The 21,890-nt window shown below is 36.9% G+C and overlaps 1 protein-coding gene across 4 annotated transcripts in view; it reads left to right on the forward strand.

Moving 5' to 3' along the window:
• Positions 1–14,287, forward strand: part of OPA1 (OPA1 mitochondrial dynamin like GTPase) — a 92,972-nt gene extending 78,685 nt beyond the window's left edge. For 3 of the 4 annotated variants that reach the window (XM_079766578.1, XM_079766577.1, XM_079766579.1), the window contains 2 exons: positions 9,223–9,297; positions 11,100–14,286. In XM_079766578.1, coding sequence (XP_079622704.1) covers positions 9,223–9,287 — 65 coding nt within the window. In that variant the 3' untranslated portion in view covers positions 9,288–9,297; positions 11,100–14,286. Of the gene's footprint in view, positions 1–9,222; positions 9,298–11,099 lie in introns of all 4 variants that reach the window. The other variant, XM_079766576.1, reaches the window with a different exon arrangement.
• The last annotated feature ends 7,603 nt before the right edge of the window (positions 14,288–21,890 follow it).

Consider the following 21,890-nt stretch of genomic DNA (forward strand, 5'->3'; position numbering starts at 1 on the left):
GCTGTGGCTGCGGTGCGCTGAGAGAACAAGGGAAAGGGGAGGTGGGAAGGTGGGGGAAGCTGCGTGGTGGTGGCACACAGGTGGCGAGGGAAAGAGGAGGCTGGGAGGCGGGGAACCTGATCAGCCCTGATTGCAGGCCAGGCCTAGGGACCCTACCCATGCACACATTTCATTCACCAAGCCTCTAGTTACCGTATTTTCCGGCGTATAGAAGATTTTCCTGGGTTAAAAAGTCGTCTTATACATCGGAAAATACGATATATAACTGCCTGATTTAAACTTTGGATTCCAATTCCTGCTTAGGACTTAATATCTGTCCCTTACATTTGTAGAGAGCTGTTACATTTGTAGAAAGCTGTACACTTGACTAAATGTGTTATGTTTGTGCATGTATGCACCTTATAGAGGCCTGAGGCTTTTAAGGTATTATCCCCATTGTTCAGATGGGGAAATTGATGTTCATTGAGGGAAATTACTTAGCTAGTACCCTAAATATTAATGGCAAGGCTGGCACTAACCACATGTGTTAGAGATGGTATATTTTTAGATTTGTTTTGGGATTTTGTTCATCTTTTGTCTTTGGGCTTGTTCTTGTGGGTGACTGTAGATAACCAAGTTCATATAATTTTGCTTCCTTTCTTACATTATTTTCACTGTGTTAGTTCTAGTAGGTAAACTAATTATTAAGTATCTAGGACAATGGATTTGTCTCCTAAAGACATATGTAATGGTTTCATTCTTCATAAAGGATAACCCAGATTGATAAATCTATGTATATATTCTTAATTGCAGTTGCAATGTTTTTACTTCCCTTTCCTATAGAAAAAAGTAAATTGGGACTTAAAATTTAAAGGTGATTTTCTAAAGTAATGAATATGTGGAATTAATTCCACATATTCATTTTCATTTCTTTGACCCTTATTGTGAAGGCTCTGAAACCAGTATCAGTAATGATACCTCCTTACAAGGTTGATGTGAGAAATAACTGAAAACTTATGAAATCACCCTCATGAAACATGAATACCTGTTAATTTTTTGTGATAAGTTTAATAATATTTTGTCCTAATGCAGCATCTTATTTAAAAGATATAATTGTATTTCATTTTGGCTTTTCATATCACTTACTTAATAACTTTATTAAGGCCTATAATTTTTAATTCCATATTTTTTCATAAACTTTTAGTTTGGTTCATAAATCAGAATTACATTCTGTTTCTGTATTATTTTCTTTTACTTTTAAAATTACATTAATGAGTTGACTGTTTAAGAATCATTCTCATAATTCATTCATCAGTCACGCCTCCTTTTTAAAGCTTCAGCACGGAAGGCCTTTTGACAAACCAATATTTATAACAGTTTGACAGCGGGATGAGGAACAGCGTTTGTCTTTGTAACAGCTTGAAGAAAGACCCTTTCCAGGACCCAGTCATGCAGTTACAATCTTGACCTCTTTCTTATGCTGGGAACATACATACAGCAGCATGTGTTTTCTTGTCCCATTGACTGTCCATTCACTTCCCATCTGTTTTGCAGCCTTAAAGGAACAGAAGGGGCCCTCTTCTTATAAATCTGTCTTTGCAAGTGACAAATGATGTCCTGTCTCTTTAAGGGCTGCCTGGGTGGTTTTCCTTTTCTTAAAATATTTCAACTTTTCTAACAAAATTCAGGATAAAATATACTTTTAAAAATAAGAGAAAATAGAAAAGAAAAAATTATGGATTATTTTAAAACCTCGATTGGGACTGACTATTTTACTGGTCATTAGGCCAAAGCTTTCCCAATTAATTACCTTAATCATATTTTAAAAATTGTATTGATCTTTAGATTGTTCAACAGGAACAAAAGATTGTGTTCATTTTGAGATAGTGTATTTATTTAAACTTTTGTTGGAGAAAATAAAACAATGTATTATTAATGAGTTAGCACATAAAATATCTTTAAAAGATTTTTTTCCACCATATTTTTTGTTGATATATGTAACTAATATGGAGCACTTTATATACGGGATACAGAATAAAGTAATTCACAGTAGACTTACAATCTTAAGGTAGAATCAGTCTAACTTTTGCACTTAAAAGACAGTCATGAATCCTAATTTTGAATCATCTGTTGCTGAAAATAAATACTTTTAAGTATAGATATTTATCATTGGTTTCCAAGAATTGAGCAGATATTAATTTATTTTTTCTCCCATGCAAATATATTCATAGAAGTTTACATATAACAAATATTACCCCCAAAAATTCTTGAATTACTGGCATAAAAAGGATTACCAGTATAAAAAAGACCACTTTTAGACTATTATAGTATATTATATGAATCAGCTACCTAGTAATATATCTTCCTCAAATTAACATGATAGTTTATTTATTAATTTCCTGCCTTATCCTAAAAAAGGATTTGAGGCAGCTTACAAAGACCTATCTTGTGCAAAGGTAAAAATGGAAAAGTTAAATGGAAGGGAAGATAAAATTCAGGCAAGTGAAATTTGGGGTAAGATTGGTACCCCCTCAAAATACATGCTCAAGGGTTCTAGATACTTTGCTATAAGAATGCTACAAATTTAGCCTTGCGGTTCCTAGGGACTGATACAAAAATGGAAAGCAAAGTGGATTACATGACTTATGGTAACTGTCAAACAACAACATAGCAGTTGCTTAGATGAAATATAGGTATTCCCAGAACACACACCTGAGAGGAAGTTTATCAGTCCTCATAACACTAAGTTGTATGATATAGTGAATCAGATGGCTGTTTATAATCATGAATTTTATGGGGCTTTTTCATGTTCTCAATGTCAGCAAATAACATAAGCAATTGTGAGCAAAATCAAAATGATGCAGTTCAGATACATAGCTATTTGGTGTGGCTGATCTAAAGATGAAATCTATAAAACCTAGAGAAATAGATGAATTATGCATCCCCCATCTAATCTTCCATAAATAATATTTCTTATAGCTGAGCCTCTTAGTAAGTGTCAGGTAGCAGAAAGTTCAAGGTTTTACATTCATTTTACAGACATTGACAAATATGGAATGGTGCTACTCTTTGTTAGTTAAGGGCAGATCTATTAGTCAGCTGAACTGAAATTAGGGTTTCCATCTACTTAGGGAAGTTGAAGGGCCTAACTAATATAAAGGCCTGAGTATTAGGCTACTCTATGTTCATCCATACTGAAATCTTTTGGAGAATTCGGCTTAAAAATATTAAAGTATTTTAAGAGGTTTTGATTATATTAGCCGAAAGGTGCTTGATAGAAATGCTTACAATTAAAAGAGTTAAAAAAAAAAAAAAGCTAAATTTATTCACAAGTCACTTTGAGTTTTTTATATATTGAGTAGACATAAGTTATACTTTACTTCACAGACTTTCTTTATGGCAGCTTCCCCCGCCCCCCCTAAATGCTATTGTTTTGGGGTTTGAAAATAGCAAATTTTTAAAATAATTATCTTTAATGTTTGAATTAAGTACTGGTTAAATCAGATCACTCAACAGTGAATGAATGAACTATGAATATTCATGGGCATCTATTACATAGCAAGTGCTGTGCTAGGCTGAGTGATTTTAAATGACAGACTTTTTGTAAGTATATGATTCAGACAAGCAGTCCCACATTGATTCCTGGGAAAGGCAGTATAAAACCGATCTTTCTAAATTGAATTATATAGCCCTGTGAGAATAATATTGTCATCTGTGATTGCATTGTTTAATAGGAGCTTAACATGAAATTTACAAAGATACTAAGTAATAAACAAAAGATAATAAACAAGTTTTAAAAGATGCAATTAAAACATGATCAGTTAGAATAGTACCTGTCAGTCCTAAGTTTGAAAGTAACATGGTCTTTGGGTTCTTCTGACAGATTCCTTCATTTTATAGATAAAGAGACTAGGACTGTGACTTGTCTACAATCATAAAGTTAAAGGCAAAGCTGACACTCGAAACAGTTCTCCTGATCACAGGATTGTATACCTTTTAATACATTGTTTTATCTTTCTAAAAATCAGGTAAAATAACTACCCTTTTGATTATTTGGGGGTGTTAGACCAGGATTTATATAACTTTTTTTCCATCAAGCACCTTTCATTATTGTGTATGCCTGTAAAGTCTATGTTTTAAAAGATTTGTCTATAATAATGAACTTATACTAAATGATTATTATGCAAGTAGATGTAATTCTAGCCCAAACAAAGATTTTCATTTGGACTTTTGAAGCAATGGAAATAACCCAGAGACTCTGTTACCATTTTCACAGATCCCCTATAAATCTGGGACCCCACCCAGCTTTGGAATGACCATACCAATATCAAATAGCTTTCCAGAACATAAAGGAAATGATGCCTCCTTCTGTAATAAGCAGTAATCGTATTTGTCTTCATTAATGAGTCTGTTTAAAAATAAGTGTGTGTGTTTGTAGGGGGAAAAAAAACTACAGGGCCAAGATTGAGAAGATAAGTGTTAGATTTAGTATCTCTTTGACTATCTCTTTGGTTCTTCCTTTCATTAACTGTAAAATGTGCACATTCCTCGTTGTGCTAAATCTAAGATTTTGAGTTAGTTTTGAGAATCTTGGGTCTGATCTCTTATTCACCTTTTTTGTTGTTGTTGTTCTCTTTCTTTGTTTCCCTGTACCCTAGATGATTCCTTTAAATACTGAACTTCTAAAGAGCACTTACTAGTAGAGTATAATGGTCTAATAAAAAGCAAGCCTTTTCAGGAACAACATATAGTACATAATAAGAAATGTTCCTTTAATTTTCCATGCTTTAGTGAACAACTTTTCACAGCAGCATCACACCTACAAGGTGTCCTCAAGCTTGCTACAAAGTGTGTGCAGCATGTTATAAAACAGTTACGTTGAGGCACATTAGGATCCTCAGATGTGTGGTTTGCGTAAAGTCCACTGCGTCAGTAAGTTTGCAGCTTGTTTCTTTGTGCTTTCTTTAAAAACATCAAAAGTTGTAAAAGGTTTATTTCAGTGCATGTAGTAATGTTTTGTGTGTGAGTCTTTGTTCCTGTTCTAAACTGTTATTAACCACTAAAGTGAACCTTCTCCTGGGATTGGCCTTTTGGTATTCACAGTGTATTCAAAACCTAATTACAGATTAGTCTATATTTGAGACTTTTGGAACAAGTGTCAGAAGACTCAAAAAGAATTTGAGAGTAGCAGTATCATTTCATGTGGCGATAAAGAGACCCAAACCATGAATGAGTGTCAAATCATGTGAAGAAAAGAAAAAAGGAAGGAACTTCATTCACTGAGGCTGACGGTTTATGAGTTGGGGATTATAGGAATATTCATGACTCAATCAAGAAGCACAATGAATTGATGTTTGAAATCGTTCATCTTTTAGGTAAACATTGGATAAATAGAAAGTAGACTCTGTATTCACTGCATGTAGAATTGGCTATTTCAGTGAAACAGAAATAGCAGTATCTTAATCCCTTCCTGAGTAGGTTTAATTTATCAAGTAAATCACAAATTTTACAGGAATTCTCCAACTATAAATATTTAGTACAAATATTTAACAGAAAAGGGAGTTTGCTTTATAATTAGTCATGGTAAGCTGTACACATTTCTGTGGGAAAGTAATTTCTAATGGTGAAATAGCTAAATACACTAAGATTTGGGGATTTGAAAACACTAATCACTGAGACATTAATTTAGAAGGATCAGAAAGTAGAAAGTTTTAATTGCTAACTCTCAACCTTGATTTTTATGGATAATTCAGTTTTCTGTGCAGTGGATAGCATAATATAAGACAGTGCTGAAAACTTACATCAGAATTTAAAATGAATGAATTCAAATGTGGGAAATAATCCTGCTTATTATTTGTAATACAGCTTCCTTATAAAGCCTGGAATCAGTTTCCTTTCTAAAGCTGTGACGGTGATTGTATGTTTGTTTGTGTGTGTGTAGTCAGCATCTTTTAGCCTTCTTCATAAGATGCAATCTAATTTGAAGTTTTGTTTTGTTTTCCACTGAGGATTCTGTTTAGTGTTGCTCATGTGATTCAGATGGCCCACCAGCTTGTCTTGCTCTTCATTGTCCCTGTGGACCTTGCCTCCTACTCCCAGGCTTGCTCCAGCTCCTGTGGTCGTGGCTTCTGCCCTCTTGGTCACTGCTGTAATGTCCAGGAAGCCTGTCAAGTTGTTTTGTTTTGTTTCTTGATAACCGATAGTCCTTATTTTCTATGCTATATTTTTTGAAACTGTCATTTATCAGTACCTATTGAGCATGTATGTGTACTGAGTCAGACATTGTTGTAGATACTGATGATGCTGAATTTTGGGGGGTCCAGTTTCCTACACATATTGGTCTCAGGAGTTTCTCCAAATGTGTATAGTTCTAGTCTGCTCAAGAGGTGACAATATTCCTCAGGGGATGATAATGTTTTATATGTGTGTTTTTAGCCATTCCTAGCCATAGAACAACTTAGGAGGTGCTTGGTAACTATTCAGTTCCATAGTTTTTACTAAAACATGTCTTATTTCACATAAAACACAAAACTTAGAACAAATACACTGGAAATAATAGCCTTCGTCTTGTTACCACTTAGAGTGCACATGTGGCAGCACGTCCAGTGTGTTTCTGATTCAGAGGAACGTGACAGGCAACTCTCAGACTTAAATGTTCTCAACTGTGGCACCAGTGCCTGCAGAGCTGTATGAGGACCAAAAGAGTGTGGGCTTTGAAATCACCCGAACATAGCAAACACTTCATAGACTTGGAATGAGGGTGGGGAGTAAGCAGGGAATGCTGCTCAGAAGCAGGAGATCATCTGTGTCCCTGTCACTCCATTAAGTACATTGTATAGGCAAAGGAATGAACAAAGAAAAGAATTTTTTTATTTAGTGTTAAAAGGACTAAAAAAAAATTATCACAGTTCTTTTTTTTTTTTAACATTTACTTCCACTCTCCTCTCCTCCTCTTCCCCCCGTTACTTCCTAAAATCTTACTAATTGTCCTTTGAGTCATTCTTGAGGTCTCAGGGGATGGGGATACAGTGTCCTGATACTCTCCTTGTAAAATATTAGTAAAAACAACTTCTTATGGGAAATTTTGAAATTTTTTACTCCGTGGTGTTTAAAAAATACTCCTTTTACTTTCACTTAGAAAACAACATGGCTTATCTCTAATTTCGGGAGAATTCATATTTGATTTAGACACCTGCCGTCAAAGTGGCTCTTGGTCCCTTTCAATACAAATAGATGTTGCTCTGAAAGTCTCTTGTGAGGGATGCTCCTGTACCACCCTCTCACAGATTGTCCCGTGAGGATGGAAGGCATTGGCAGGGCACAGGGATGGCTAGAGCCGGCCTGCAGCTGCCTGATTGTACTCAGATCATTGGGCAAATAGAATCAGTTCCTCTCCTCATGCAATCCAGCGTCCCAAGTAGAAACAGTTCTCAGTGAATGCTTAGAGAAGCTGCTACAGTTCTAAACACCTGTTTTAGATTTCCATGTGTTGTGCTATTGAAGCTAGATGATTTTTTTTAAAGACTTCGTACATTTCTAGAATTCTGTGAGACAATATGCAAAACACAGTTTTCTCCTACCCTTCCCCCACTTTTTAAAATTCTTTAACTGATGCACTGTATGTACTATGCGGACCTCTCTAAGTATTCATTGAGGAAAATCAGTGACGCTGTTTCTAAGCATCTAGATTAATTCATTTTAAAAATAAGAATGTGGCCTTATTTTGAGAAAGGAAGTGTGCTTACTGGTTTGACTATTGGTTAAAAAATAGTACAGACTAACAAAAAATACAGACTAAACTTCCAAAAGATGGTTGCAATTATTTTTCCTAATTTGTCTAGTTTAATTTTTATATAAGGAGTTAATAATGCTACCTTTGTGAACACTATTATCATATTTTCTCCTTGAATAATTTTATTAAAACAATAGGGTTTTTTTTCCTATAGGTTTTGTGCTCATCTTAAAATACCAAGAATTAGAACTGTTAAATGACTGTAAAATGACGAATGTGAAAACTGTGTTCCTCATATGCAACTATGATAGGCTTTGTTGAGTTCCTGTAATGCTAATAGGAAGTCATATAAAGGACATTTTTTTATTGGCTGCTTTTCACATCTGCTTTTCTCACTAGTAAAAAAGAATACTTCTATCTTTAATGTAAAAATGTAAATGTTGACTATTAATGTTTTATATTATTTTTCTGTAGATCTAAAGTAGACGCTCTGCATCTACTCCCCTGCATCACTAGCTTTGAACAAGTCGCTTCACTTGTTAATTCCCACTGATTGGTTAAATTGTGTTCAAAGAACAAAAATATTTGCTACTATGCCTACCATAACCTACATTTTAAAATAAGAGTCGCATGATTAAGTTAGCAGCAAAGTAGAATAAATCACAACTTTCCCATATTTAATGCTAGGAAATTGGCATGTTCTGTGAATAGTTTGCATTTGTGAAGGAAATCTTTAGAGAATTTATAGATTTTATTTTGGAAGTCTATGGACATCAAAACAAAACAAAATAAAATAATAAAATAAATAAAATACGTAAATCTGTTTTTAGTGGCTCTGTTGTTTTTAAGCTTCATTCACAGCTCGAATGGTACATTTTTGCATGTATTTTAAAGTGTTAAATTACCCTTTTCATGTTTGTTGCAAATATTTCCTACAATTTCTTTTGCTTTTAATGTTGGGACATTTTGACATATAGGTGTACATTTTAATGTGGCCATATTAGTGGATCTTTTTCTTTGTAACTCTTCCCATTACTTTATACCTAAAAAGTTATTTCCCAGTCCAAGACCAGTTAAATACCTGTATTCTCTTTTAATTTTTTAAAATAGTTACATTATTTTATATTTTCTTTTGTTCCAGATATTGCTAACTGTGTCTTTGGTTAGACTTCAGAGAATCTGAGAACTCCTTAAAAATGATATATATAATAACATATATATACATTTATGTATTTGTTTGTGCATTTTTCTGCGTAAGATTCCATAGCTTTCATTAGAATCTCAAAAGGGTCTGTTATAAATCTCATACCCCCTTTCCAAAAAGGTGTTGAGAGCTGCTACTACAGGCCACGTGGATATAAGGTGGTGTGTGGTGATAAAGGCATTTTCTCTCCTTTCCCAAACAGTTAAAAATATCCCAGACCATTTATTGAATGATTATCTTCTATGATTTGTGATGCCTTTGAAAGGTAAATTTATTTCAAAGTCATTATCTCTTTCTATCTCCACAGAGAAAGTTAGAGAAATTCAAGAAAAACTTGATGCTTTCATTGAAGCTCTCCATCAGGAGAAGTAAATTGTAATAAGTGAGTAAAAGTCCTCTTTCTATACTGTACTGATTAAATGCAAAATTTATATTTTAAACTTATTTTAATAGTTTATCATTCTTCTCGACTATATCCTACTTCCTCCTTAATAGTAATTTGAATGGTAGGAACCTCTAAATTTCATGTGTAATGTTTTTTTAATAACTTGATTTCCTTTGAGCTGAACTAAAAATATTCTTTAGAACTCGTTTTGAACAGAACAAAGGTGAACAAACTAAGATATTTTATAATAGTAGATGGCTCATAAATTTTCTGCATATAAAGAATTGAACTCTAGCTCTCATTATTTTATTCCCCTTTGTTCATATTTGATGGATAATTAAGTATATGTTAACTGCAAATCTCTTTATTTGGCTTGACTAAGGATTTCATTAATTGTTCTTAATCTTACTCTCTTATGTTTAAAACATTTAAATAAACCTTTTTCCTATTTAAAGTAACTTAGAATAATAGCCTTAGAATTTAGTACTCTTCTATATGTGGACTCTCTTAGCTAATTCTGTAGTCTGGCATTATAAATATGTTCCAATTAAAATATTGTATATCGAAAGACTTTTCTTAGTAGCATAGTCAACTGTTAATTATCACTGAAGAATTATAATTAATAGGTCTTTTGCTTTTATGAAGAAGTGGAGAAAGGGAAAATGCTCTGATTAAGAGATTATTATTTATTTAAAATACTAGAGGCCCAGTGCACAGCCTTGTGACTTGTTTTGTTTGTCTTATAAGTTAAGGCAGATGAGCAGATGTTTTTAAGTGTCTATGTTTGTAAAAGTTTTACACAGCTTCAGTGTATGAAAATTTTCTTTTAAAATCATAAAGTATTATGGTATCTCCTTTGTCATCACAATTACTAGTAATAGTTAATGTTAGTAGAGATAAACATTTCGACAGACTTCTTGATTTGGAAATTCTCTTCAGAGCCAAGTACACTTGATTTGTTTGTTTGTTTACAAATGTGTTTTGGGGGGATGGGAAGTCATGAATGTCACAGAAACCCCATTAAAAATATAAGCTACATTTCTGTCTTTTTTAATGAAAAGCCAGACAGTGCTTTACACAGTAGTCCCTTCCCTCAGATGGTCAGCGTGACAGCTAGAGTTACTATTGCTGCTGAAACAAGCCTTTTACTGCCACAGTGTCTGTCCCAAGAGCAGGCCCAGGCGATCCAAAGAGCCAGGCGGCAATGGTATTTGTACATAGAAACCATCCCACTTTCTTTGTTCCCTACTTGTCTGTAGTTTCTAAGGCCCTTCTCATCCCTTGGGAAGTATGACTCTGTGAACTATTATAAATATCTATGAATTAGAAAGATTAATGATTTTAATGTACCTTGCAAATCCATTTAAAAAGAATAAATCAGGCAAAACAGTAGCCTTGCTTTATTCTGATCATTTTATAAAAGTTACCAAGCATCTTAAAGAATAGTTTCTCAATGGTAGTTTTAACATGTGTTGAGTTCCTCTGCTTATTTTAAGTAAATAACTAATTCCGATACTTGCTGAAAATGTTTATTCCCATCACTATGATACATAGATTCCATTCCTCCTACTGATCAGTTTTAATATGCTATGTTTTTACTTCTTTCTCTAAGAAATGAACTTCAGTATTTTTTTATTTATATATCATGTTTGATGAAATTATATTCATTATAGTAGGTGATATTTTAAATTTAATAAAACTAGCACATTACAAACTTAGACAGTTGAGCATTGGTATTTTTGTGATCATTCAGTAATGTCTCCCCAGACTTAAAATTATCAAATGTGTTTATTTTTCAGAACCCTACTTATTATATCATCACCTCGGCATATATGAAGAAAGAAAACTCCAAAGTCTTTTTCCTGTCTTTTTTCCTTCTGCTATCCCACCTTTCCAAACATAAAATAAAGTCATGGGGTAAAAATCATTCATGTGTGTTAGAGGCACCTAAACTACCAGCTGCCTTTTGAACAGAAGAGCAGGGTAAATGGTACTAGCATCCTATTTTATTGTACTGAAGTGCCAAATTGGGGTAATGTAAGTGGTATGACCATTAGGTTCAGTCCTTAGTGATAAGAAACTTGCTCTCCTGCCTGTTGTCTCACTTGTGGTGGCACTAGTTCAACTAATTCATTAGATGATGTTACTCCACGTCAGTTTCTTTCCCAGAAAAGAATGCTAGGTGTTTTAAATAAAACTTACAGCAATTTTCTAACAGTTATCAACTGTATATAAAATGATGGTAACCCGCTAAATTGTCTGTATCTGTAGTGTTCTATATCCAGAAACTCTCTGACCACGATAATTCAGTTTATATTCGTCACATGGAAGAAAACTAACAAGAGAGCCCCTCAAATCGGGTGATTTGGATTATAATTCCACGAACATTCAGTGAAAGAGATTTCAACCCTGCGTTGACAGTTTAGAGAGCTGCCTGAGAAGCCGAAGCACTAGCAGCTTACCTATTTGATTCAGTTGATGTGTTTGTACTCTCTGTATCCATTTGAAATTCATTCATTTTGGATGTTGTATACTTAAGCAAGGCTTTCTGTTAACATTGTTTTTTTACCTGTTGACAGAGCTATTGGGTTGTGACACAGAATAGGGAAGATTAAGAATAATCAATTGACTAATTACATTTAGACTATTATCAAACATTTCACCTAGGCATCAGGAAAAGGCCTTCTTTCATATGACTATTTTAAATAGAAATTATTTCAACAATTAGAATAATGTTGACTATCCCCCTCTTAACTGAACATTTAAAGGAAAATAGTAATATTTAATTGATTGCAATTCAATTACAATAACACCCTCACAGCATTTTCATGTTTTATAAATATTTCTTATTGGCTAAAGGGCTTTAAAGCAAAGAAATAAGCCATTTTTTATTTAAAGTGTCTTTCTCATCTAACTCTGGTCTTTGCTGCCATCTCATTACCTTTGTTATTCTAATAAAAATACCCATTGTGTGAAAGTTTTTATTTTACAGTTTACTTAACTTTATAATTTTTTTGGAATTGTGTTTTGGTAACAGTTCCTTGCCACCCGGCATTTTTTTTTTAAATTTAGTATCAATATGTCCTTCATCATGATCTCTCTCAAGATCTGATACTTAATATGCAAGTTTGAAGGATAATCATGAAGGACAGAAATTTAGAGTCCAATGAACATTTGTTTTATACTGTTCCATGAGCAAGGCAGACCCAGCTTTCAGCAGCTGGTAGCAGGTACATTGTTATTTGGTAGGGGAGTGGCCAAGAACATTTCCTGTCTTTTAGATTTAGGGATCCTAGGTGAAAGGGAAGGGGGCTCCCCTGTGAGATGACCTTCCTAGTTAATTTCCTCCAACTAGTGCTGGCCAGTAGGTAAACCCTGCACTGAAGCAGACATCATGCAGTTATTAATTCTTTTGTAGCTGTACAGAACTTTACAACTGCAAATCTATTTCTGAATCAAAAAGGAAATAGGACCATATTTATTTCTAGATAGGAAAAAAATGCCCTCATTTGCATTTCCACTGATTTCTCCCAAGAAAAAGGCTGATGTTAAGTAAGTACTTTTATCCCATCCCCTTGTATAAATTTAAGAAAGGGGGTAGGGTGTCCTTATTTCTTTGAGATCAGTATTTTTAATTTAAATATATAAATAGATGATAAAAATGAATATTATTAAAAATTCCATATAGGAGTCCAGACGTTTTCCCATCCTCGTCAGTAATATGACATATCTCATGGGTAATATATATATTTTCTTTTTTGCTGATCTCATACTAAGCATGCTTTTTTTTTATTTTGGAAGCTAGGTACTTATTAAAAGCAGATGTTAATAAGAAAATAAAATTATGATTCTCAACAGTAAATCCTCTGTGTTGTGTCTGTAGTTCAAAAATTACAAATGACTCAGATGTAAACAAATCACTTCAGAAATCCAATATACAGAAGTTAAATTCTAACTAGACTAGGAATTATTTGTTTTTCATTATTTGGGATTTGCCAGAAAATAGCGTGAACAAAGCTGTGTATGGAAGACTGAACAACTGGAAATAAATTATATCTAAAATGTACTCAGTCAGGGTCTCGGTTTAAACAGTCGGTCTGGAGGCAGTGACAGTAGGAAACGGGTTCTCGTGCTTTGTGGCTGAACCATCCGAGCTGTGCTTGTAGGTGGAGCAATCGCCCTTTTTCAGGAGCTTCATTGTCTGCTCTCTTTGTATTCTCCCCATTTCCCAGCCTCTGCTCCTCCAGACTCCTTCCCACAACAGCCTCCAAATGCAAATGAACAGAGTAAAAGTGAGTAGGGGACATTGCAGAGAGTGGAGCTTCCTAACCTTAAGATTTGGGAACTTTACATAGGATAACACTCAGGATGTAGCTGAAAAAGATAAATCCCTTATTTAGTTAATCATTTTCTATTTATTTATTTTAGATTGATTTGTCTGTGTAAAGAAATATGGTATTTTAGTTTTCCAGTAAAGGGGATCAATGTTTTTTTATCTCAATTCTCTAGGCTGGTATAAGCTCCAGTTTCAGATCCTTTAGCCGTATGGAAATGTGCTTACAAATATGCTTACCTTTTGAACAATCATGGCTATGTTTAAATTCTTAAAACAACCTTGTTTTTACTTGTCACTGTGAGTGAACTTTGTATTATTTTTTTAAGCCTTCATACTACATGTAGATGTTATTGCAACTTATCTTTTGCCTGTGCCTGTGGCTTTCACCCACAAATGCTGTATGTTGTACCTATTTGAAGGTCATTTGTGTAGATTAGTAATTAAAGATCTTATCCGAAGAGAGCATCTTTTAAGAGTTCTCTGTTTTAATGAGGGAGGGAGGAAGAGAGAGACAGAGACACCTCTGCACCTATGGTCACATTGGACCCCACAGTATAACCAAATTCGTGGTATAGCAAGCCTCTCAACGCGGCTCCTCTGTCTCTGGGTGCATTAATTTCACGGGCCTCACATTTCACAGTTGTAATCGTATGGTCACACAATGCCTTCTTTCCTGTCTTGATACTTGTCAAAACATTTTGGTGGGGTTTTTTTAATAAAATATATCAAAAATGTTTTTAAATTATATTTTGCTGCTATTGCCAGCATTTTCACTAATGATGCCAACATGTTCAGTTAGTTATACATGAGGCTTACTAAAAAGTCATAACTGAGTCTTAACACTGGAAGTAACCTTAAATATCACTGAGTTCTGTCTATTACCTGATTCTCCCATTTCTCATTTTCTATTCCTCCTAGAACTATGTTCATAAATGATGCTTATTAATATTGGTTGATCACTTAATGTGTGAAATGAGGCAGAATGTGGACGTGCCTTCTCCAGGATTCGTGTCCATTCTGCTGCTCACTGTTGGAGTGACACATAGCAACCTAGCAACAACATGGAAATGAGAATTTTAGCCACTTATCAAAAATAGGGTCATGGTTTACATGATCTGGCGCTTGCCAAAGCTTGTGAAACTGCTAACATTTGTGAAAGTATGTAGGGAACAGGTTAATTCCATCTTCTTACTTTGCTAAAGTTTATCTGTGAATTAGGCTAAACCATCAGAAAGCAAATAGCCTGGAGTTGCCTTTACCTACCTCTTAATTTATCTACTATCATGCCGGGGCTTTCACCCACAAATGCTGTATGTTGTACCTATTGGAAGAAAATGCACAGTATCCTTTGGAGAAGTAAAACCCAATGACATGTCTCTGATATCACTTAAGTTCATTAAAGAACGGATTCCTAGATAATTCAGTTACAGCTAAGTTTCCTGCTCTAGACAAAGAGAACTCAAGACCTTCCCTGTTTCTTTCCTTCAGCTGCCAGCAGATGTTGAAATTAATTTACCTCTTAACAGATGAGCCTGTCCATTTTTCTGCTCCCTTAGTTGTGTTTCGTTTTTGTTTTTAATCTCTTTCCATTCCTCTTCACATAAGTCATTAACAAAATGCAATGCTTACTTAGTGTTTCTCCGTTAAGAAATGTCTTTGTCTACTAGAGGGCTTATGGTGAAAGTTCTCACACCTGCTGTCAGTGATGCTCCGGGTGCAACACAGCCAATACCCTGTGTACCAATCAGTTTATAATATAAAAAACCAGAAGTCACCTAACCTGTGCCTTAAGAACACCCCCAGTGACAATTGTGAACCTGCCTCCTAGCTACCCTGAGGAACACTAACAGGAGAAGGCGGTACCTGATGTTTGTTGAAAGAAAAGGTACACAGCTAGATGCCTCAGTCTGCAGCCATTCCAAGGATAGGAACATCTAACCCAGTGGTCGGCAAACTCATTAGTCAACAGAGCCAAATATCAACAGTACAACGATTGAAATTTCTTTGGAGAGCCCAATTTTTTAAACTTAAACTTATTCTAACGCCACTTCTTCAAAATAGACTCGCCCAGGCCATGGTATTTTGTGGAAGAGCCACACTCAAGGGGCCAAAGAGCCGCATGTGGCTTGCGAGCCGCAGTTTGCCGACCACAGACCTAACCAAAGGCCCATTATAAAGAGAACTCAAAGAAATTACTGTCACTAACCATTTACATTTTGCGATCCATCTACAAATCCCCCTGGAGCCTTTATAATGGTCAGTATAATATCTTGCCTAGGATTGATCCCATGAAACTTTTTATTTTCCTTTTAAATGTTGAAATTAATGAAATAACTTAAATCTAGAGCAGCAATTTCAACCAGTGTGCCTCACGATTTTTAAAACATGCAATAGCTGATTATTTAGTCAGGGGCACTGACGTCTTTTCCCTTAGAATGTCAAAATTTTAAAAATGACAGCCAACACCACAATAGCCATCCTGTATGAATGAATAGTAATTGTACCTATTTTTTTGTCAGATCTGCAAAAAATACATTTTTTGGTGTGCGGCAGAATTTTAGTAATTAGTTTATGTGTGCCGTGAGATGAAAAAGGTTGAAATTCACTGCTCTAGAGCAAAGGAACCAGTATGTCTTGTGTTTTGCATCATTATCACAGGCAATGTTACCTCCATTATATCGGTGAGGAAATAGGCTTGTCAAAGGTCATTCTAGTGAGTAGCAAAACCTAAATTTAATAAGTCTGGTTACAAGCCTAGGCACTTTCCAAAATACGCTTTCTCTCAAAAATACTTCTAGGAAAATGAATTTATTTATGAAAATAAATAGTACAGCGATGCACCTAGAAAACGCAGAATGAGCTAACTGCACAGAAATGGCCCACGGTGCTTTTCTCTATGAGGCTGTGGTGGCATCACTAGAATGGAAATAGCAGAGATGTGAGGTTCCGTGGGCCCCGGAGGACAGGGCAATAATTGAGATTCAGGGTTCTAATCTAATATCTACTTCAGACCTCAAGTCTTGGGAGGAAAAATGAGGACTGCAAATTTTCCTCACCATGTCAATCATGTTACCTTTCCCATCTTACCTCTGCAGATTCTCTAAATCTTTTTTAATTAGCCCAACTATAAAGATACAGAATTATTTTTACTCCACTGTTTAATACCTTGATTATGTTATTTTCCCAAATTTTGACTGTCTTTTTTGTTTCTTATAAATTTAACACAGGAAAGCTATGAGCAGAAGCCTTTACTATGTCAACTGAATTTATTTTCAGGAATATCATATATAGTCTTTATTTAATTTTCTTGCCCTGACAGTTCCTAGTTTCCCAAGACCTGCCCTGACAGTTCCTAGTTTCCCAAGACCTTTGGAATGGAAATAGGTACTTTCCAGCCTACATTAGCATGAGTGTCTGTTCATGTATGGGAACATCCTAATATGAATGCTTAATTGAACATCCCTCACTTTGCTGCCTCTACCATATCTGAGACTCTCACCAGCCCAGAGCCATTCCCATTGTCATTCATTTAGATTTCTCTTGTTAAGTATCTGAGACATTTACGTTCGTGCCAATTATCCAAATGCTATGGTCATAGCTGAATCGGGATTGTGAGACCATAGCTCCACTCACTTCCAGAGCACTGTTTTGTCGTTGCTGAATGGGTGGACGAGGCATTTCCATCTCGCTCTCCCTTGGGCGCCCCCACCCCGTCAGTGCGGTTCGCCAGCTGTGTGCCCTACAGTTGGCTGTGCTTTTGATGTGCAGATACTACAAGTTGGTCACAAACCTGTGTACAATGGCCCTGTTCTGGTTCATGTGAAAATCAACATCCTTTTTTGTGTTCCCGGGTGACAGGATGCTACAATACTATTAGCATTTGCAAAGAGTGTGCTCTGTCCAAGGGTGTAACCGCAGATCGTGTGCTGCTCAGTTTGTGTTTCTCTATTATGTGAGAGACACAAAGAAGCTGAAGGCAGGCAAAGGCCTGTCAAATCCTGTAATGTAGCGCTCGACCCCCAAACTCCACTTGGCCTCCACGCATCTCTTGTTCCTGGTCCCACCCCTTCCTCTGAATGGGCTCTGAGGTAGGTAAATGAATTCAGGGGCCTGGTGGGCGGGGGATTCCTTTCTGACCTCATTCCTGTACCATTTGTTTGCGGGCTTGTAGGGGGAGAGGAGGACATTTTGGAATCCTTTGTGTCAAATCATTTTCTTGCAGGTTGGGGAGTTAATGGTAACTTTGTCTGAAGCCAGCCGAGCAGAAAACCTCCACGGACCAGGCGTGGCATGCTCAACCTCCTCCGACTACAGGACGAGAATGTGGAAACGGACGTTTCTAGAGCAGATGGGTGCGCGGCACGTCTGCCTGTTCAACATCTGGTGGTGGGAAGCTTAAATCTTCCCGTGTGTGTGAGATAGAGTCATTCTTCCTTTGAAAATAGTTTCCTCTTTCTGAACCACCATGGCTTTTACGCTGTAGTGCAGACAATCTTTTGTGCAACCACTTACATATATTCTGAAGTATTTCTCAAGCCTTGAACCACCTGGCTAAGAGTATAGTGTGATTTCTAGAGGTGTATCGTTTCTTACCCTCAGACTTACTTTGTTCATCTAGACAGTGAATTGGAGTTTTAGAACAATCCTCTGGTTTTGCTAAAAAGAAGGAAAGGGGCCCAGAAAAAAGCAGCAGTGTGTTCAATGAGTAGCTAGAACCCTTGCCTTCTGATTCCCAGGCAAGTGCTGTTTCTGCTCCATAAAGACTGAAATCAGGGACCACGAATTCAAAGCTTCCAAAACCAGGCATTTGTTATAAAAATAAAAAAAGAAAGTCATGGGGGAGAAGTTATCGTTGGCGAAGGATGTCAGAGAAGTTTGAGAGGTTGTGGGTGCAGAAGGCGTCTGGGAGCTGTAGGTAAGAGCCTTCCTGCTTCCCCAGGAGTGTTTGCAGATGGGAGCTTCGGCGGCCCTTTGGTGCAACTCACCACACCCAAGCCCTGGGAACCAGGCAGCCCCGTCCAGGGACACCCTGACTGCCAGGAATCAGCTCAGATCCAGCAGCTCCTTCCTGCCGAGGGTGAATGAAGGGCATGAGCCTGGATTCATCTGCACCGGAACAGGGAAGGGCAGAGACAGGCATCCAAAGTAAGCTTTTAAGGAGACGATTGATTGGCTGCCTGAGAGAGGTCACAGTGCAAATTGTATGAATTTGGCTTCTGCTCATCCCCAGGCAGAAAAGGGATTGGCTCATTATTTGTTTAAGAGTCCTGCTCTCAGGCCATGCTTTATCTACCACGTGGGTTTTGGATTTTTGGATTTTTAACATCTTTTGTACCAATCCTACTATCTCTGCACACATCCAATGGTCCACCTGTCTCACCTCTGTTAGCGCCACGGCCTTCATCCTCAGCTCTCTCCCATGCAGCCTCCACACTCCTGCCAGAATGAAGTATCTAAAATGCCAGTGTGATTACGTGATTACAGCTGTCTCCAGATAGCTTTCAAAATAAAGTTCAATGTGTTTAGCACATAGCCCTTCATGATATGGGATCTGCCCATCTTTCTAACAGCAATTCCAACCATCCCGTGGGCCCCACATCCATATCCAGCACCAGAGACCCTTTCTGATGAGATGGATGATGATATTCATGAAAGGGACTTTCTTTATATTGTAAAAAGAAATGTGTTGTAAGGTCTGCATAACCAAGGAAACCAATATTTTCCAAATGGCTAATGGGTGATGGGACCAAACCAGGCATGGGGAAAGATCCTTTCCAAGAGGAAAGTAGACCAATGGATTTTACATCACAGAGTATGACAGGTTCATTGATAGTTTCAGATTCCACATTGCAACCAACCTTTGTCAAGTGTTGGTGTAATACCAAAGAAGATTCACAATTACCTGCAAAGACTATTAAATTCTCCTCTTTTCTAATTATATTACTGTGTGAGGCCAGGTTTTCTTCATATACTCCAACCAAAACAACATACTGCAATTGATTGAATACAGAAGCAAATATAAGAATCACTTCTATCAATTCAGACAGTAATGAGAATTGTAAAAAAAAATTAAAAGTTATCCTTACTGCTACATTTTTGGTTTATCATTTTTTGTTTATCGAAAAAAAAATGTAATTTATGTTAACAAAAATTATTTTTTAAATATTTCTTAGTTTCAATTTCTAATATATCAATATTAAATAGTAAATGAAATTTAAATAGCAATAGAATAACCCACATAAAAGCTCTTTTGGACACTCAGTTTTTAAGCGATTAAACTTTGAAAATCACTGCTTTGTACTATGAGGCCTAGCTATTGGGTCAGACCCTTTGTTTAAAACATCTGAAGCAATGCATTCCCCATGAGAATTACCTCTTAGTTCCCTAACCTGAATTCAAGATATGTTTTAAATCAATAGCAAGTGTTAGAAGACAGTCTATCACGTTTCCATGATGGATGGGTGAGTTGTATGTTCACATCAGCTGTGCCACTCCACAAGCTCTCCTGAGGATGCCAGGGTATCTGTGCCATTACATCCCTTGCACAGTCTTCGGGCCACGTCTCCCTTGACCAGTCACTGCATTTTGCACCTGACCACTCCTTTGAAATACTTGCATCTCTTGGCTTCCCCCACAGCACAGGCTTCTGATTTTCTCCTAGCTTTCTGGATCTTTGTTTAAAGTCTCCTTTGCCTCTTCTTCCTCCTCCACTCAGCCCTTAAGTGTTGGAATTCCACAGAGCTCTGTGCTGGCCCTCTTCTAAACTGCATCCTCTCCCTAGATTTCATCCACTCCCACAGCTTCAACGGTGATTTCATTGCCAGTGATTCCCAATCACCCATGCATTTCTCAAAGGTCCCCTGTAGCTAACCTCATCATCATCTTCCCTAACTTGCAGTCACTCCATTCTGCCCTTTTCACTAAGTGGTAAAACCACTCACCAGATTGCTCAAGCCAAAAACTAGGAGTCACCCTTACCTCTTCCTCCTCCGTCAATGTCCACATCAAATCATCCACTAAGAGCTATCAGCTTGACCGTGGCCATCTGTATCCATCCACACCTTTCCATCCCCACTGTCCCTGCCCTTGCCCTAGCCACGATCTCCTAATTCCTGGCCTTCTTGCTTCCCTCTGGCTTAGCTCCATACTTCCAGATGCTGTCTTTAAATCACATATATGATTTTATTCTCCTGCTTAAAACCCTTCCATTGACTGGCACTGTCCTTAGGATAAAATCCAAAATCACCGACAAGGCTTTCAAGGGTCCTGGGAGATCCGCCCCTGCCTTTTTCAGGCTCCTTTCTCCTTGTGTCCAGTCTTTAAATACATACTATGCTACCCCAAGCTTGTGCACATTCTCTCCTCAACCCTCAACCCCCCATTTGCCTGACTAACTGCCACTTACACGAAGGGCTCAGCTTGAGCATTACCTCCTTCAGGAGCTCTCCCCTGGCCTGGCCCCTCCTCAGACTACTGTAGTTGTTGATATGCCCCCATGGCACCCTGCACTCTGCTTCCTACTGTATATCACATTTCTAGTTACTTACTCAGCGTCCACTTTCCCCATTTAGACTGCAGATTCTGAGAGAGGAGAGACACCCTCTGAATTTCCCACAATGCAGTGTCTGCCACAATAGATTTTTATCGAATGAATGAATGAGTATATCAAAGTTGGAGCTGTGAAGTATTTTAGAGACTTCAAACCATTTGAAAATATGGCATAAATAAATCCCTGAAGGAGAATACAGCAAAGCTAGCTTGTTGTTGCAATGATCTCAGAACCAGAGACTTCAGTTCTGATTTCTAGCATGTCTTGCTTCCCAAGGTGGTATGTTGGTGGACACCTTAGGTCCTGCAAACAGATAGAACTGGGTTAAAATCCTGGCACTGCTACTTGCTAACTGTGGTGGCAGACAAATTCTTCTCTGAGCCTCGGTTTCCTCATTTAATTTAAAGAAACAAAATGTGCATGTGAGTACACAGTATACCTCAAGGAGTTTTTAAAATTAAAGTAAGAGAATACATTGAAAGTACTTTGAAAGAGTCCAGCACATGGTGAGTGTTATTATTGTCATAACATGTTGGTTCAATTAAGATCCAATCCATGGTTAATTCCAAACCAGCAACAAGACTGGCATGGGAAATATCGGTGGAATCCTGCCCTTCTCCTGCAGCGCTCGCTCACTCACACCGAGCCCTGAATGTTGCTTCCCAGGTGTGTTTCTTCCACACACTCTGCAGAGCACAGGGTTAC

Source organism: Cnephaeus nilssonii (genome assembly GCF_951640355.1).
Source record: "Cnephaeus nilssonii genome assembly, chromosome: 3".
Classification (NCBI taxonomy): Eukaryota; Metazoa; Chordata; class Mammalia; order Chiroptera; family Vespertilionidae; genus Cnephaeus; species Cnephaeus nilssonii.